Below are 16,753 nucleotides of genomic sequence, written 5' to 3' on the forward strand. Positions count from 1 at the left end.
AACCCTCATGCAGTGCTGGATAAGTTGAGCTTAAGTATGGTGGTTGAAACCCCCCCTCCTAGTAGAGGGAGTGCTTCAATCCCTTCCTCCCAGCTCTGTACGCCTNATACAGTCCGCCAAGTGCACCGGAAAGCTTCCTCAGTCAAGAAGCTTCTTAAAAATGGGTCTAGAAGTCCTACATCACCCTCAAAGCGAGCGCTAGATGAGTTTATAAAGGGCTGTGAGCTAGCTATTTACAATGCTAGTTTACTAGCAAATGAAAACTGCACTCTCCGCGCAGCTATTGAGAATGACAGGCAGAAAAAAGGTCGTTCTAAGCGCCAAATGACTCCTACAGAAGGTCTTTCATTTCAAGAAGCTAGGGATCTAATTTCGCTGAGAAATGAGCAATTGGAGGTAGAGGGGGGTAGTACTGGTGGAAGTGCTCTTCCAACTTTAACTATACCTAAACGTGCCCCGCCAACATGTTCTGAATGTAATATTAAGGGGCATACTAGGAGGGGATGTCCGAATCGTTAATATGATTAGTTTATTTAATTTGAATCGCTTTTGGTTGTTGTACAGTACTTTAAAGTTGATCAAGCATGGATTTTGGGGGGGTATGCACGAACCGACCGGGATGCACGAACCGACCGGGAATTACGTTAACTGCATAATATTATCTTAGAACATGCATTATACTCTATATCGCAATATCAAACACTTCTAAACAAAGACTCCATAAACCAAAATCTCAAGAAATAGAACTATCGCAAAACCTGTTTAAACTGCTAAACCCTCTCCTTCCGCGCATCCAACTCAAACCCGCCGCGCATATTCTCCCCAAGAACCTCTTTCGCCTTGCCAGCCTGCGCCCTAAACTTGGCCGAAAACGGATTACAGTCGCGGTCCTGGTCCAGACTGCCCAGGGTATGATTGACATCGCGGTGCTTTGCCTCATCAGCACGTACATAAAGTAGTAAAGACCGCATATCCCGCTTCCCCTCTGGCATCTGCCAGTACTTGACAGCCATATCAGGAACACTTGTCTCTTCCCATTCCGGCAAGAGACCGCTGTCTAGATCCGTGATTGCTTTGGTGTATGTGATGACCGCCTCTTCCTCAAGGTATCCCACGAAACGGTGGCAGATGCGCGGGGAGAGGAGATAGGCAATAGAGAAGCCCGTGAAGAAGACGCATTGCGAGCCGAGGACCATAAAGCGCATTGAGCGCCCGGGCTCGCTGAGTTTGAGGAAGGTGAGGAGGTGCATTCGTTCGTTGTAGGCTTCTTCGAGGAGCGTTTCTATCCTACAAAATCAGATCAGTTAGCCTCCACCCACTGGTGTATTGCAGTGTGGATAGATGCTGGATGCTGAATGCTTACCACCCATGATCCCTCTTCATCCTCCTGATACTCTTCAGATGCCGCAGCATCCCGGCGACCATGCCTGGTACGCCGGCGACGCTCTCGAGGAATATAAACCGCGTGATCCACTTCTTCTCCGTCATGGTGTTATTCGTTGATGATGCTGTGTTTGAGCGGTAGCCTGTGACAAAGTCCATGCCCCAGCGGAGGAAGCGGACTGTCCCTAAGGCGAGTTTGTCCGGGAGATTCGTTGCATTTTTGTGGGCGATTTGCACGGATTTGATTTGTTCTTGGGTGTATCTTCAGCCTGTTAGCGATTTAATATGTATAAAGAAAGTGGACGTACACTGGGTGAGTCCATGATGACTTTTGAGTGGCTTCTTGTGTATGATATCTTGTGCCGGGTAGAGGAGAAGTAAGAGGAGACGGGATATTGGACTTGATTCGAGGGACGAGCACGTCCAGACCAGCACGTCTGACTCCGATGAGATGGCTCATTTTGATGTCTATACAAACAAGTAACGACAGGGAAGTTAACGATAGGAAGGTCTATGAACGTATTGTTTATGTCGAGGAGTCTGCCCAGGGACGGTATTTATAGCAATCTGTACGCCAGGAATGAGCGTGAGCAACGACACCGAGAATTCCCGTTCAACTGCAGTCTGCACTGCAGTCTGCGTACTGCAATGCCAGTCGCGGTCACGGTATTGACTCACATCGGGCTAGAACTGTTGATATCCACTTGGTATGCATTGTAAACGTTGATCGAGACCAGGCCGATTCTCCACCGAGTCTTCTCCGGGCATCACGACACGCCCACTGTAACATTCCTCACTACCTAAACAGATACTACTACTATTATAGAGTATACAGAGTATGTTTAAAGACGTTTTTAAATATGTTACTATCCATCTTGTCAACGGTACTGATCCAATCTATCGACAAGATGTGGAATAGTGGAATATCCATATTCACATGTTCTCATACATGCAGCGTACATACTCTCCTGCTGCGCCAGCACCCGGTTTTCCCCTGCCATCCGGGCATCTATCCGAGGCATTTTCAGATAATCCTCCAAATAAGATAACCTAGAATCTTTTTTTAAAGTGTATGCTGATCATCGACCAACCGTGGCTGTGGGAAAGGGTGGTCCGGGAAATTATCGTGGACGTGATCCTCCCAGACTTTATTGCGTTTATAACATACTGGGACACCGCAACAGAAGAAACAGGCGCTGAGTCATAAAAAGGGGAGGTCCTTTAGTTAGACTGGATTTGTTAAGGTATATCTCGTCCTGTCACTGTATCTTGGCTAGATGGCGATGGCGCTGTGTACGCCTCCGGTAGCTCCTAGTTTCTGTCACTGCTTCACGAAAACACGATATTCACATGTCTAGGCTAAGACGCGACTTTTCGTGTGCTTATTGCACAGTATATTGCTGTATAGTGCTCTACGCCGGCTGATATCGGAGTTCCAGGCTGGTTTCAATGTCATTGCGTTGACGAAAACACAGCGAGAATACGGTACCTATCCCAGACCGGTATCTATTTCGGGAAGTCCAAGAAGAACATCAAATAGAGTCAGGGTCCAGCTGATCTGATGAAGATGTGGGTATTCTTGTGAAGGCTAAATATCGTCCGGGGTACCTGCTATCGGATCCGGTGAGACCATGCATCTATCGATGTCTAATAAATGGGTACTGGCGCTAGAGAATAGTCTTCCTTTGATTGGTCCCAGTCTTCTAGCCTTGTCTATCGACGTGTACGTGACGTGACGTGCTAGGGAGAGAATGCTTCATAAACAAAATGGCTGAGATTACACATTATGGGTCTTTTCCAGGACTTCAGCAATTGACCTCGCCACATAGTCGACATTCCCCGTGTTCAAGCCGGCAATTGACACCCGCGAGTTCTCGGCCATGTAGATATGGTACTCATCTAGAGGAGTTAGCATAGCTCATGAATTAAAGAGACAGTACGAACCTTTCAGCGTCTTCACCACATCCTTAGACAAGCCCAAGAAACCAAACATACCAGACTGTCTGATCAAATGGTCCCAGTTTCCAGACGCTGCACCAGTTAGTTAGCCTTTTATAATAAACATATCGTTAGATTTGGTTTCACATACAATACTTATTCAACCCATCAAACAACGCCCGCCGCATATCCTGAATGCGCCCACTCATCGTCTTCAAATCCTGGAACCAGAGACTCCGCAGGCCATCATCTCACATAATCGTCTCTGCAATCTTCGCCCCAAAGGCCGGCGGGTTCGAGATCTCAGAGCGCTGCAGCGACTCAAGAACTGACTGCGCGTTGCCGGCGACTTCTTTATCTGAGGTTGCTAGCACGAGACATCCGACTCGTTCGCCTACGATAACAATATCCAGTTAGCACTCTAATTTAATCCTGAATATAGAACAGGAAGGGGATACCGTAAAGCCCCATATTCTTCGCAAAGCTCAAACAAACAGCCGCTTCGAGTCCCAAGTCAGAGACAAAGTGTCGAATCGCCCACGCATCACGATCATAATCCCCCGAATTGAATCCCAAATACGCTGCATCGAAGAGCGGGAATAGTCTACGCGCCTGTATAATCGAGGCAATCTCCTTCCACTGCTGGACAGTCGGGTCCAGACCCGTTGGATTATGCGCGCAGGCGTGTAGGATGATGATAGAGCCTGGGTCTGCGGCGCGCAGGGTAGCCAGGTAGGAGTCTATATCGAGGGATTTGGAATCCGGGTTGTAGTACTGGAACGAGAGGCATTCGAAGCCGAGCGAGGAGAAGACGAGGTGGTGGTTTGACCAGGTTGGCGTGGGGATGTAGACTTTTGGTAGCGTGGTGGTGCTGCAGTATTTGAGGATTTTGCCGGCGAGGTGTAGAGAGCCCGTGCCGGAGATTGCTTGGGATGTTGCCAGCTATAAATGTTATGATCAGCATTTCGTTTTGTTGTTTGTATTTGTTGTTTGGTACCCTATCTGATACTCCTTGGTATCCCTTTCCAAAAACCAACTGCGCAGTACCGTCTCGTAGACCCTTCAATCCTAGAATCGGGAGATATTCATGGTTCAGCCCCTTCTCTTCGATAATGCTGCGCGCCTTCTTTACACTTGGCAGAACCCACGGCTGCGCATTATTGTCGCGGTACGTTCCTTGGCCGAGATTGACCTTCTTGGGGAATGGGTCCGCGAGGAACTCGGCCGTGAGGGCGAAGATGGCGTCCGCGGGGATGCGCGGGGCAGAAGCGAAGACGGACTCGGTCTTTGTCATTTTGATTCATCTGCTTAATTTCAGTTTTGGAGTTGAGGGGCTGGGGCTAGATATGGTGATGGGGGACCGGGGAACGAGCCCGAGAGTCGGAGGAGGCCGCCGAGTGACGGGGAGCGCTCCGATGTCTTTTCTTGGAAAGTCTTTCCTCGGGGAAGTGCAGGATTGACTCCAATATTATCCAATATTAGTGTCTGGCTGTTTATCCGGTTGATTTGGTTGATTTGGTTGATAGAGCTGGGTCTACGTGCGGAGAAATCAAGAAGTTGGCCAGGGTATAGGTAACCCTAAGCGATGTATTGATATAGCCCAGATAGAGTAACAACTACAGCTTCGTCTTTCCAGGGAGAACATCCCTCAGCTCTCTCGTCTCCCCAAGTCTCCAGCTGACATCCTTCCCCCAGCTCGCCGCCTGATCCTCAGCCTGCGGACTCTTCCATCGCCACCTGGCAATCTTCTGCGTCTTGCTCTGATCAGCCAGGAGATCCCTCGTCCACTCGCCCACAATCGGGAACAGCTTGAACCCATGCCCCGAGTCTCCTGAAAGCACCACCACAGACCCATTACTCCCCGGAACATAATCCACAATGAAATCCGAGTCCTTCGTATCCGCAAACCAGCACAGCGTCTTCTTCACCAACGGCCTCCCCGCCAGCGCCGGCAACGTCTGCTCCAGCAGTTTGCGAATCCTCCCCTCATCCTCCGCCGGCAAGAACTGGCTCGTCTCCAGATCCTCCGGCGCATGCGACACCCCCGTCCGCGGGTCCGTGTTGATATACCCACCTCCCATGGGACAGATCTTAAGCAAGTTCGTCTTGGGATCCGGCTCAAAGTAGAACCCAAAGTCGCGCGCATAGGTAATGGGGATTCCGCGCAGCGCGCTCGTCTCCTCGTCTGTCAGCAGCACATGCGCAACAGACCAGGACTTGGCGACGATCTGCGTTCCGAGTTCAGGGAGGAGTTTTCCCACTCCTGCTCCGGCGGCTACAATCACCAGCTCTGCGGGTTGGAATTTCCCATCGCGCGTGCGAACCCCTGTACTACCGCCGCGTCCTTGGCCTTCCTTTTTATATACAACCTCGGCAACAGCGCCCTGCTCGTGCCCGAGGAAGAACTTCACCCCGGCGGCCTGGGTATATCTATAGATGGAAGCGAGGGCATTCCCCGAGTGTGCGTACCCATCGAACCGGTTCAGGTAGCCGTGCCAGCCCGGCAGAGCGCCATCGCACTGCCAGAACCAGGGCCGGATGTCGCCGGGCCCGTTTAGCGGGACGACGTGCGGTTTGATGTCTGGGTGGGCGTCTGCGGCGGCTTGGAAGCGCTTCAGTGTCCCGATGGCCTTTTCGGGGGCGGACCCGGAGACGCAGTGCAGGAAGCCGGTTTGGTGGAAGTGGGGGGCGAATAGGGGGGTTTTCCACGCGGAAATTGCTTTCTATACATAATTAGTATAAAGATTAAAAGTTGGATATTGGTTAGGGGGCACATACCACTGTGAGGTCGGTGTAGAAGGGATCCTCGTACTCGGCTCGCACAATCTTGTTGAGGTCATTCGCAGCAGAGTAGCGAGGGGGAATCTGCTCGTCGCGCTCAAAGACGGTAATGTTGGTATAGCCGTCCTTGCTGAGGTGCAGGGCTGTGGAGAGCCCGAAGGCGCCTCCGCCGACGATGTGGATGGGACTGGATTTGGAGACCATGGTTGCTGGGACGGCACTGTGTTGGTGCTTTGATTCGACGCAGACAGGCTGCTTTATAGCTGGCGTGCATATTCCGTGGCATGATGGTCGGGGGGCATACCGGCGTGGTGATAAAGACCGGGCGCCCTCCCGGTGGTGGAGGTGGGGGTGGCTATCCCCGCAGTGGCCAGAGCTGCTATGACTTGCTGACTGTCTGGTAATCCTGGCACTGCTGGTATGCTAGGTATAGTTTAGTTATCCAGCTGGATGGCCTAGGCTTACTGCTTGGTGCTCCAACTGCAGTCTGCGAGCAGCTGCGGATCCGGATGTCGCGTACTCAACATGCCTGGAATGACTCGTTGGATATTACTGAAATGAAGCTCTTTGATGGTCTAATTCTCTATGGCATTACTTGTGTTTATGTTGATCTGTACAACACCAACGCCCCGAACGGGCTGAGAATAGCCCTACCGTCAACCAAGGCACACGACTCATTCACCAAGACGACATGCTGATACTCTTCTATTTGCACCGTCTGCTCGACATCAGAAAAGTTCAATAGCACGACCGCAGTCTCACCGCGAGTCTCGCGCACATAGCCGAGTACCATCTCCCCCGTCTGCTCCTCGTCCAGCGGCCTGTAAGCCCCGTAGACGAACAACTCCTTATACTCCTTTCGCAGAGCAATCATCTTCTTCCAAAACGCCATGACACTGTCCGGATCATCCAGCTGCGCCGCAACATTCCACCCGTGATAGTCCCCGTTGACCGTCATCCACGGCTTCGCATCCGGCGCCGTGAATCCCGCGTGTGGCGAATCGTCCCACTGCATCGGCAGGCGTCCATGATCGCGCGATTTCAGCTGCAGCTCTCTCATAAAGTCGTCCATGGCCGCGTGGTCGCCGCCCCTCGCCGCCAGAACCTCGCTGTACCTGTTCCTCCCTTCCACGTCGATGTACGCATCAAGCCCATACTCCCTGCCCAGATTCGCCATCCCGATCTCCTGTCCCGCCAGCAGGAACGGCGTGCCGCTCAGCGTCATCATGTACGTCGCCAGCATCTACGAAGCCGTGGCCCGATGCTCCGGTGCATCAGAGGCATACCGGCTCAGCGACCGCCCGCTGTCGTGGTTATCCAGGTAGACGGCATTCCACCCGTCGAACTTGGGCATCGCCATCTGCCAGAGATTCGTAATGCGCCGGATCTTGCGCGGGTGGAAATCACCCCGGTCGTATTTATGGCCCGGTCCAAAATCCATATCCGCAATGTCGCCTGTAAATACCATATTCAGCTCCTTGCGGTCGTTGGCGACGTACGGCGCCACGGACTGTTCGTCTTTCGTAAACCCTAACTCCCCCACCGTCATGATATCCCTGCCGTATTTATCAAAGACTTCTTCTCTCATCTCTTTTAGATATTCATGCATTCGTGGCCCAGAGGCAAAAAAACTCCGCCCCGGACTGAAACTCCTGCGTCGCATCCACAACCTCCCCATCCGGCAGATCTGGATGCTTCGACATGAGATTCATACTATCGATCCGAAACCCATCAACGCCTCTATCAAGCCAGAACCGCATATCTTCATACGCCGCCCGTCTCATGTCCTCATTCTCCCAATTCAAATCAGGCTGCGTGGGCAGGAATAACGCCAGATAGTACTGCCCTGTCAAGACATCAAACTGCCACGCCGAGCCCCCGAATAGTGATTTCCAGTTATTAGGCGGCTTTCTTTGCCCCGTGCTAGGGTCGTACTTTGGGTCTCGCCAGATATACCACTCCCGTTTCGGACTTGTCCTGCTGCATCGGCTCTCCTTGAACCAGGCATGTTCGGAACTCGTGTGGTTCACGACTAAATCTAGTAACAGCCGCATGTTATTCTCATGCAGCGTATCGATGAGTTCCTGTACATCGGCTACGGATCCATACGGCTCGTGGATGGCGCGGTAGTCGGCGACGTCATAGCTCATGTCGTGCTGTGGGGATGCGAATATGGGAGAGAGCCAGAGCGCGTCGACGCCTAGGGACCTTATGTATGGGATTTTGGAGATTATGCCGCGGATGTCGCCGAGGCCGGTGCCGGTTGTGTCGAGGAAGCTGGCGGGGTAGATTTGGTAGATGGTGGCTTCTTTCCACCAGGGGCGGGAATGAGAATGAGACATGTTGTTTGGTTTGTATGAAGTAGAGGTAAGGGGAGGGAAGAAAAGATGATTGGGGGGTTGTTCTCTGATTAATGTCCCGGGTAGTTTCAACTTTATATCGGAGAGCCTGGAGTATGCTGTTCATTACTTTGATGTTGACGGAGCGGAGAAACTGGAGTTGTCGGGGAATTGCCGGAGAATCTTAGCATCTAAGAAGCAAGATTGAAGTATCAAACTCTAAGTGAATTCGCCAGACCTGTTGTTGATATTCGATATATGATTGAAATCACGGGAGGGTTCTGATGCGGGTTATCAGACATTGTGCCAATTCTATACTGGATTCGGGTTCCTTGGCTGCACAGCACTCAAAAACGTCTCAATATGCTAGGCAGGAGGTGTCTCTGGTAATACCTGGATCCGAGACACTTGGATGAGTCTGTTGTATGATACTACGTGGGATGACGATAATCATAAAGAAGAGAGGTTTCTGACCTTAGGGCTTGCGATGAGAGGAGAAAATCCTTCTATTCACGTAACGGTCCGACAGACCCCACGGGGAATAATACAACACTCGGACCACCCGCGAAATACGGATCCATTTTTCCGTCTAATCACTAATCAGTGCCGACCGCCGAAGGGGCCATTGAACAAGAGTGTATTTGCGTATATCACCGGCCCCCGGAGAAATACAGGGCTTTCTCGGCGAAATGGTGATATCGGATATGAGCCGCCAGACTTGATCCACAGAAACCTCGATACCAGGCCAGACCTTGCAAGGCGATTTATTTGTATTCAACTACAAAGTCCAGGGTCGATCTCCTTCTCATATGTTCTGACCTTTTCCGACCGTCTCATTGTGTGAAGAATTAGATCACCTCTGATCCCATGCCGTAGCCGTATAATATTACGTAGAGACCCAAGTCTCTTGGTAATATGTCCTGATGGTACCGTTATTGTATACAGGTAGTTAACTATGTTCGAATCTTTGGGTTTCTATGTTGAAGGAAAAGTCCTTGTCCTATAATCCCGGCTATTATCACACCGTAATATCTGCAGTCCTTTGCGCCCAACATGGCGGTTATATGCAGGACAACCAATGCCGTGGAGAGGAAACCGAAAGGCTGTCAGCCTTGTCGAAATTTAGCGAACGAATCGCTCTCGATTTGTTGATAGCCATAAAAAGCAAGCAGCCTTGCTCCGCCTCACATGTAATACCACAATTATAAGCAGCGTCCCCGCACTTCGAATATTTCTCTCCGGCAATCATCTCAAAGCGGGCTACTTTTAATGACATTTGACGAACTATGGTGGCCCCCGCGTTCGGTTTCAGCGTAGGGGATTTTCTGGCTGCAGGGGGTATGTATCCCCACTGAAGTCGAAAGATAAAGCCAGTCTAACATATCCACAGAGTTAATAGTGAAAATATGCAAGTCACTCAAAACATCTGGAGGCGCTGCGTCCGAATACCAGCAAGTTGTTATTGAGTTGGAAGGCTTGCAGAGATGTCTAAACCACTTGCAAGCCCTCGAGCCTGACGAATACAACATAGCTCGTGTGAATGCCCTTCGCGGCATGGCCTTGTCGGTGAAGATACCACTGGAGGAGTTTCTGAACAAGTTACAAAAATATGAGGCGTCTATGGGAATGCTTGCATCGCGAGCACGAATACATGGAGCCTCCAAAAAAGCTAAATGGGCAGTGGCAGCCAGCGAAGAAGTCAACAGATTTCGCGCCACGATTGTTGCTAAGACTGTGAGCATTAACCTTCTGATTGGGATACACACCTCGTAAATTATACGTCCCCCAGTTGCTCGGTTCGCCGTGTTTACTCTGCACAGGGAAACCATTACTGGGGTTGCTAGAACCCAGAAAGAACAAGACGAGCATTTGAAATCTGGAATATCGAACCTTCGCCAGAGTGTGATCGATGCAGAGGCAAACAGGGAGATTGAAGATAAGAAGGCTGCCCAATTTCGGCTTGATGCGCAGTCGGCGTTGGCCGGAATACGCAGAGACGCCAAAGACTTCAGCTCGGAAACCAACAACCGGCTAGACGAGATATCGGCAGACACCTCGTCGATGGAGATGTCGCTTGTCAGCATACATGACATCGGGAGGCAAATAATCGCTTTTCTCAGCTCCTTCCCTGTGGAAATGCGTGACCTTCTTAGGAAGGTGCACTTGGTGAACATGCAAATGTATTGCATCTTGCTCCAGCAATCGAGGACTGTGCCCACTAGTCCCACTGAGCTTCAAGGTGGCAAAATCGAACTGTTAGATTGTATCGGTAGACCATTCGAGCTACCTCACAAGTGGTTTTGTCGCTGGGAGGTATGTCGAACGACGAAGCTAGCCCGAAATCCTACTGATTACCTTCCAAGGTGCTGCAAGGTCTTTTGAGGGACGAATTCAGAGGCATGTCAGCGGAGGATAATGTGAATAACGAGGAGTACGAGCTTTACAATGCCTCTGATAATTCCCAACTTGTCAGAAAAGAGGACTGGTCCTCTGTCCGCCCCGGCTCTAAGATATATATGGCTATGGTAATACCACAGCTCAAATGGGAGATTGGAACTTGTCCCCGGCCAAGCTGCAGACGTGCAATTGATAACGAGAGTGGGAGTCTTCGTGCTTGGTATGTTTTCCTCAGTGCTAAGGGAGTATAATGCTACACTAACATGTATAACGAGGGAAAAGCCCACACTGCGGACTGCGGTTTCTGTTTTTTTATCACGCCGGTGATACAATTGACGAAGGCTCCAGGGTATCCCAACTGCAGGGCGAAGAAGACCATGCACTATTTGGAACTAGGAAAATACCTGTCGTTACCTTGGCCGTCATGGAGCCCCAGTGCAGCTTTATCGAGTCAATAGATTCTGTCGACGACAGGTCGAGTGCGCTCGTCCAAGAGCTCCAAATCACTAGCTATCAACCGCACAGTCTTAATTTAACCCCCTTGAGTTTCTCACACACAATACCCACTCCCGAGATGCAGACATCTGACTATGATTTGTTGAGACCGGATTCAACACCATTGGAATCCTGGCTCACACGTCTAGAGCCCCCGAATACGCCACCGAGCCGTGATTATGAAGATATGCCAGTCCAAGATGTCGAGCAAAGTGAGGACCAATAGTTGGAAGCTTTCGAAATCATCTCGATAAAGGCCAGTCCCATCCCCAAGTCAGAGTTCCCACGGGTGGACGACGGCGCGAATGCAGCAGAACCTGACGACCCTGACGACATGCCATTTGCTGCTCGCTTTTACTACAGGACCATCCTAGACCGGTTTAAGCATCTCCCAGTGGCCCTTGCAAAGCGCTACGCTCAGGCAAACCTGCGTCGAGCACAGAGACTACAAATGGCGCGAGGTGAGAAAGAAGAAGATATCAGGGCTGATCCGACAATGCCTCGCACATCTCCTGGGGACACAACTTCGAATGCTCCAACATTTCCCTCCTCGTCTAATTCGTCCCTATCATTGGAGCCTCCAGAGCCTGTATTTCAATATTCATATTCGGATTCTGAAGATATCGCACCAGAAAGATACTCAAGGAGAATCTCATTGTGGACTGGCAAAGAAAGAAGCCCCAGTCCGCATTCGGATTCTGAAGATAACGACCCAGCAAGATACTCAGTGAAACGCTCATTCTGGACTGGCAAGGAAAGAAGCCCCAGACCGCAATCGAATTCCGGCTCCTCGAGTATGAACAGTTCGCTTCAAAGTGAAGACTCCCCAGGCCAAAAGTCCGATAGCTCTTCTTCCATTGAACAGTCACTGCCTAATATGGAGCTACCACCGCCCCCGATGGAGTTGGGAAGCCAGCAAGCCTTGGTTTGTGATATCTGCGGAGAAACCGTTCACATTGCCCTGCGGAAGGAATGGAGGTAAGTAAAAGAGCCAACCTTGACTGTTCTTTGCGGACATACTGACGCATATTACCAGATAACATGTATTAAACGACCTACAGCCGTACATGTGCTCCTTTGTGGACTGCGACACAGCTGGTAAACTGTACTCAACCCGAAGGGCGTGGTTTGCTCACGAAAAGAAGCGACATAGAGCCTCAACCACGTACCTTTGTTGTCTTCAGAAATGCGAAGCAAAGTTTAATAGTGTCTCTGCATGCCGGAACCACCTGAGGAAAGCCCATGGATTCCGGAAATGGCAGATTGGTGATCTGGATATGAGGAAGATGGAGGAAACCCCGCCGACGCATTCTTCTTATTGCACCTTTTGCGACAGGCACCTAACGGAGGATATCACAGTGCCACAGCATGTCGGTCGACACCTGGAAGAGCTTGCATTCATTATATTAGCCAAGCAATATCAGGAATGGGAGTTCCGCGATGACGATTCAGCAAGCGACAATCTGTCGTACTCGAGCAAATATGTCCGCAATATAGAAAAGGCATTTCAAAGAGGGAACGTCCCCGCTCTGTTTCAGCTCCAGAAGCGGGGATACGATACTATTCCCTCCAAAGAAGTGCTCAAGGAAACCTGGGATGGTGCCTGTTCGGGGACGTATCCTGAAAAGAATGCCCAGGCACTCGTGTGGTATCTACTCAGAAACGGCGTACAGCCTCCAGAGAGCTTCATTAGATGGGCAATTCAAGCCAGAAACACGGACATGGTAACCATGTTGCTCAAAGCAGATTCACAGATCAGTTCGAGGTATTTTTCTTTCGCAATGGAATTTGCAGCGTACGACATTGTAGAAATGTTCCTCGTTGCCTCGAAGGATGCAGGGCACCAGCTTTATATGGAAGATGTCGTTGGTAGTTTTATCTGGCATCGTGATGCAGCTCCAGAAACCATCCAAAAATTGTTACAGCTGCTCACCACGAGAAGAGCCGATTTGATAGACGAGTGTGCGGACGCTTGGTACAAAATGCTCCGTGAGAAAAACTACCCATTGGTCAATCGGTTCCTCGAGCTCACTCAATCGCCTCGGCCTATTCATATTACGAGGGCACTGGATATTATCGCGGACCGTCCAGTATATCCGAAGGACCAATCTTCAGAGTATCCTATATTCATCCCGCCGCAGCCTGGGTCTAATGAAGATCTGATAGCCAGGGCGCTGGTCATTTATGCCTCTCGCATAGCGGGCCAACCAGAGACAAATAAAACTGCACTGAGCCTTTTTATTGAGGCCAATGTCCATCTCGGCGTGATTCACTATCTTCAGCATCCAGGCTTGGATCCGAACGAACCTGATGCGAAAGGTAGATATCCTCTGCAAGAAGCCATTCTGGCACATAGGTTCATTCCTGCGAGGCTGCTTTTTGCATCTGGTGCCAGGATTGAAATTGGGGGCGACGAGCAGGTTGTGTTTGACTATGCGAGTAGTTTTACCGCCACGGATCAGACGTGGGCAGATCGAGTAGCTGAGTTCAGGGAATATTGTTCGGGGAGAATTGGACAATATTCACACAGATCACGGTGTTCGAGATGCAATGATCTACCTATTAGCTGGTTGTGATCGTATCAGCAGGGCAGGAGGTATAGATTGCCGCAACAGGAATGTCTTGAACAAGGAGCATATTATCTTGGCAGTAACTAAACAACGAGTATTCTCAAATCTCAACATCCGTAGCGCACCGCAGCCTACTCCGCGGTCTACAGCCCGGTCCCCAAACCGAGTGGAGAAAGACAACACCTCAAGCACAGACTCTATCGTATCCGCTCCAAGCCCACAGCGGAGTCCCAGCGGAGTCTTTAATCCGGTGGCTCCTTCGAAGACTTCAGTAGACTCCAACGTCGTCTAGATGTGGCGAAATGGTCCCCTCGGGGATCCTCCGACTCTCCCCCGCAACCGGGAGCCCTCCCGTTATGCGCAGCAATCACGGATCCACCTACCTGAACGGGATGTCGGACTGGGGCCCCGACTTTGGAGACGAAGTTGGAGGGGCAGAGGCAGATGACCTGGAGGGGTTGAGGTTGAGAAGAGTCGGTGGTTTTCCGCGGCGGAGTATCAGTATCAGCTGTAGAACTTTCCGGTCGATGTCACAGGGCGTGTAAATTTAAGTCTGCGATATCGGACTCAGTAGAGAACAGGATTACAGTATTAGTTAGACATTCAATACAGGACTCAAGTCACTACCGGTACTTCTATGTCTATGTTCCAGTCCCGTTTAACTAGTGTGAGAATACATGTAAAACGTCTATGCAATGCTTAATTCGTAACATAACTACTATCTAACAATACAAACATGACCCATTTTAGTTATCTCCAGCTCCTGATAGTTCAGTGGTTGCTGGGGTACTTGAAGCCGTCCAGGGGGTTAAACTCCTCCTTGATCATGCGCGGGCTGGTGAAGCGGCGGAGCACATCAGAGCTGCCGGCCTTGTCGTTGGTGCCGCTGGCGCGCGAGCCACCGAAGGACTGTTGCCCGATGAGGGCGGCGGTTGTCTTGCAGTCTATCATTCTTGTTAGCACAGCTTACTCTCGGGAAATGGGGATAACTAGGGTGGATTTGGTTAGGCATACTGATGTAGAAGTTACCGGCAGAGTAGCGCAGCGCATCCTCAGCCTCACGGATGACCTTGCGGTCACTGGCGAAGACAGCACCGGTCAGAGCGAAGCCACCACCGCCGGCGTCGACCTTGGGGAGGAGCTCGCTCCACTCGGCGTCCGGGTAGACGTAGATGGCGAGGACAGGGCCGAAGATCTCCTCGTTGAAGAGGCGGTGGTCGGGCGAGTCGGTCTGGTAGACGGTTGGATGGACGTAGTAACCGACGGAGCCATCGTAGGTGCCGCCGGCAATCAATTTCAGGGAAGGGTCCTTGTTGGCTTTGTCGATGATGGAGGTGATGTTCTTGAAGGAGCGTTCGTGGATCACAGGGCCCATGAAGGCCTCGAGGTCCTTGTCCGGGTTGCCGATGGTGATTTCCTGCACGCGGGCCTTGAGGAGGGAGATGAATTCGTCGGCGCGCGAGGCCGGGATGTATGCGCGCGAGGTGGCGGAGCATTTCTGGCCCTGGTACTCGAAGGCGCCGCGGATGGTGTGGTTGACGACGCTGGGGATGTCGGCGGAGTTGTGCACGAGGTGGAAGTTCTTGCCGCTGGTCTCGCCGACGATGCGCGGGAACTCGCGGTAGGTTTTCTTGCCAATCCCCTCGCCGATCTTTGCGTAGATGGAGCGGAAGACGTCGGAGGAGCCGATGAAGTTGAGGCCCGCGAAGTCGTTGTGGGCGAGCGCGATGTTGGTGATCTCCTCGGCGTCGCCGGGGACGAACTGCACGACGTCCTTGGGGAGGCCGGCCTCGAGCAGGATCTTGTAGAGGAGGGTGCTGGCGTAGATGTTGGAGGGTGAGGGCTTCCAGAGCACGACGTTGCCCATCAGGACGGGGCCGGACAGCAGGGCGCCTCCGAGGGCAGTGAAGTTGAAGGGGGAGATGGCGTAGACGAAGCCCTCAAGGGGGCGATACTCCATGCGGCTGCAAAAGTTAACAGTGTTCTCTTCATAGATATACTGGTATGTACCTCCACATCCCGTCAGTGGTGCGGGTTGGTTGTCTCTCCAGCAGCTCAGCAGCAAAGTTGCAGTTCTGGCGCCAGAAATCCGCCGTCTCAGCGGCAGCATCAATCTCAGCCTGCCAGATATTCTTGCCCTGGCCAAGCATCGTCGCCGCAATGAGCTCGTACCGGTACTTGCCCGTAACCAGCTCCGCGGCCTTGAGGAAGATGGACGCGCGGTCGACAAAGGGGGTGTTCTCCCAGTCCTTCTTGGCCTTCAGGGCCGATTCAATAGCAGCGGAGACCTGCTCCTTGGTGGCCACGGGGTAGTTTGTAAAGTGCGTGCCATGCTCCGCGGGCAGAGGCTGGTCCCACGACTTGGCGATGCTCTGTGTCTTGCCGTTGTAGAAGATCTCGCTCTGCACGGGGAGTTGGGAGCGGAGCTTGACGAGGGCTTCCTCGACTTTTGCTCGCTCAGGCGATCCTCGTCTGTATTCAGGCTGTAAAGCAATTAGCCAGATTTCTCTATTTCTTTTATTCTTTACATACGTTAGGCTCGTTGCGGGGATCCGGCAGTCTGAAAGGCACGGTGGCCTTGGTCCGCAGCTGAGGACGGAGGGAGACAGGGACCGGGCGCAGACGCGCAGGGTTGGAGAGTCTGGGAGCGAGGAGCCTGCTTGAAGCCATTGTAGAATATGAAGATGGATGGGAGAGAGTGAACTGGAGAGCTGCAGCTTCGAGCTTTATGCTCCGGGGTGTCGGGAGGGCCTCCGACGTGGGGAAGCACACCCTCCGATACAGCAGCGGAAGCCCGGCCGATGCTACTCCAAATGAAATCATATCAGTCATGGATTAAGTAGAAATGGA

General features: G+C 51.6%; 7 protein-coding genes across 7 annotated transcripts; 2 read left to right on the forward strand and 5 right to left on the reverse strand.

Annotated features, from left to right (window-relative positions):
- Window positions 1–750: 750 nt before the first annotated feature.
- ASPSYDRAFT_45095 (alternative oxidase) lies at window positions 751–1,928 on the reverse strand. Its single transcript, XM_040846971.1, has 3 exons — window positions 1,692–1,928; window positions 1,364–1,645; window positions 751–1,287 (listed from the first exon to the last, which is right to left on the reverse strand). Exons 1-3 carry the CDS (start codon window positions 1,841–1,843, stop codon window positions 771–773), a joined length of 951 nt encoding a protein of 316 aa, XP_040702504.1. The 5' UTR covers window positions 1,844–1,928; the 3' UTR covers window positions 751–770.
- Window positions 1,929–3,074: 1,146 nt separating this feature from the next.
- ASPSYDRAFT_78688 (uncharacterized protein) lies at window positions 3,075–4,615 on the reverse strand (the record flags this gene model as incomplete). The annotated part of the gene is made up of 6 exons (XM_040850966.1): window positions 3,075–3,282; window positions 3,328–3,414; window positions 3,473–3,555; window positions 3,577–3,715; window positions 3,780–4,263; window positions 4,319–4,615. The coding sequence occupies 6 exons, from the start codon at window positions 4,613–4,615 to the stop codon at window positions 3,161–3,163; spliced, it is 1,212 nt and encodes a 403-aa protein (XP_040702505.1). The 3' UTR covers window positions 3,075–3,160.
- Window positions 4,616–4,937: 322 nt separating this feature from the next.
- ASPSYDRAFT_151460 (NAD(P)/FAD-dependent oxidoreductase) lies at window positions 4,938–6,306 on the reverse strand (the record flags this gene model as incomplete). Its single annotated transcript, XM_040842103.1, has 2 exons — window positions 4,938–6,044; window positions 6,100–6,306. The coding sequence occupies 2 exons, from the start codon at window positions 6,304–6,306 to the stop codon at window positions 4,938–4,940; spliced, it is 1,314 nt and encodes a 437-aa protein (XP_040702506.1).
- A 309-nt stretch (window positions 6,307–6,615) lies between these two features.
- On the reverse strand, window positions 6,616–8,444 carry ASPSYDRAFT_78690 (glycoside hydrolase family 13 protein; the record flags this gene model as incomplete). The annotated part of the gene is given in 3 exon segments (XM_040850967.1): window positions 6,616–7,316; window positions 7,350–7,733; window positions 7,753–8,444. 3 exon segments carry the CDS (start codon window positions 8,442–8,444, stop codon window positions 6,704–6,706), a joined length of 1,689 nt encoding a protein of 562 aa, XP_040702507.1. The 3' UTR covers window positions 6,616–6,703.
- A 1,252-nt stretch (window positions 8,445–9,696) lies between these two features.
- ASPSYDRAFT_45100 (uncharacterized protein) lies at window positions 9,697–10,307 on the forward strand. Its single transcript, XM_040846972.1, has 3 exons — window positions 9,697–9,779; window positions 9,832–10,175; window positions 10,262–10,307. Exons 1-3 carry the CDS (start codon window positions 9,728–9,730, stop codon window positions 10,283–10,285), a joined length of 420 nt encoding a protein of 139 aa, XP_040702508.1. The 5' UTR covers window positions 9,697–9,727; the 3' UTR covers window positions 10,286–10,307.
- A 1,896-nt stretch (window positions 10,308–12,203) lies between these two features.
- Window positions 12,204–14,057, forward strand: ASPSYDRAFT_965022 (uncharacterized protein). Its single transcript, XM_040853220.1, has 2 exons — window positions 12,204–12,311; window positions 12,370–14,057. The coding sequence occupies exon 2, from the start codon at window positions 12,401–12,403 to the stop codon at window positions 13,907–13,909; it is 1,509 nt and encodes a 502-aa protein (XP_040702509.1). The 5' UTR covers window positions 12,204–12,311; window positions 12,370–12,400; the 3' UTR covers window positions 13,910–14,057.
- Window positions 14,058–14,597: 540 nt separating this feature from the next.
- Window positions 14,598–16,573, reverse strand: ASPSYDRAFT_202234 (uncharacterized protein; the record flags this gene model as incomplete). The annotated part of the gene is made up of 4 exons (XM_040843814.1): window positions 14,598–14,847; window positions 14,918–15,867; window positions 15,914–16,386; window positions 16,436–16,573. 4 exons carry the CDS (start codon window positions 16,571–16,573, stop codon window positions 14,675–14,677), a joined length of 1,734 nt encoding a protein of 577 aa, XP_040702510.1. The 3' UTR covers window positions 14,598–14,674.
- Window positions 16,574–16,753: the final 180 nt, after the last annotated feature.

The sequence above is a fragment of the Aspergillus sydowii genome (genome assembly GCF_001890705.1).
Source record: "Aspergillus sydowii CBS 593.65 unplaced genomic scaffold ASPSYscaffold_5, whole genome shotgun sequence".
NCBI lineage: Eukaryota > Fungi > Ascomycota > Eurotiomycetes > Eurotiales > Aspergillaceae > Aspergillus > Aspergillus sydowii.

Excerpts from the sequence above, each read along its gene's own strand:
- ASPSYDRAFT_45095 (XM_040846971.1), bottom strand. The coding sequence starts at position 1,843 with ATGAGCCATCTCATCGGAGTCAGACGTGCTGGTCTGGACGTGCTCGTC. Across the intron at positions 1,646-1,691 it reads TCATCATGGACTCACCCAGT|ATACACCCAAGAACAAATCA; the intron begins GTACGTCCACTT and ends AACAGGCTGAAG. Across the intron at positions 1,288-1,363 it reads ATGAAGAGGGATCATGGGTG|GATAGAAACGCTCCTCGAAG; the intron begins GTAAGCATTCAG and ends CTGATTTTGTAG.
- ASPSYDRAFT_45100 (XM_040846972.1), top strand. The coding sequence starts at position 9,728 with ATGGTGGCCCCCGCGTTCGGTTTCAGCGTAGGGGATTTTCTGGCTGCA. Across the intron at positions 9,780-9,831 it reads GGATTTTCTGGCTGCAGGGG|AGTTAATAGTGAAAATATGC; the intron begins GTATGTATCCCC and ends ACATATCCACAG. Across the intron at positions 10,176-10,261 it reads CCACGATTGTTGCTAAGACT|GGAAACCATTACTGGGGTTG; the intron begins GTGAGCATTAAC and ends TACTCTGCACAG.
- ASPSYDRAFT_965022 (XM_040853220.1), top strand. The coding sequence starts at position 12,401 with ATGTGCTCCTTTGTGGACTGCGACACAGCTGGTAAACTGTACTCAACC.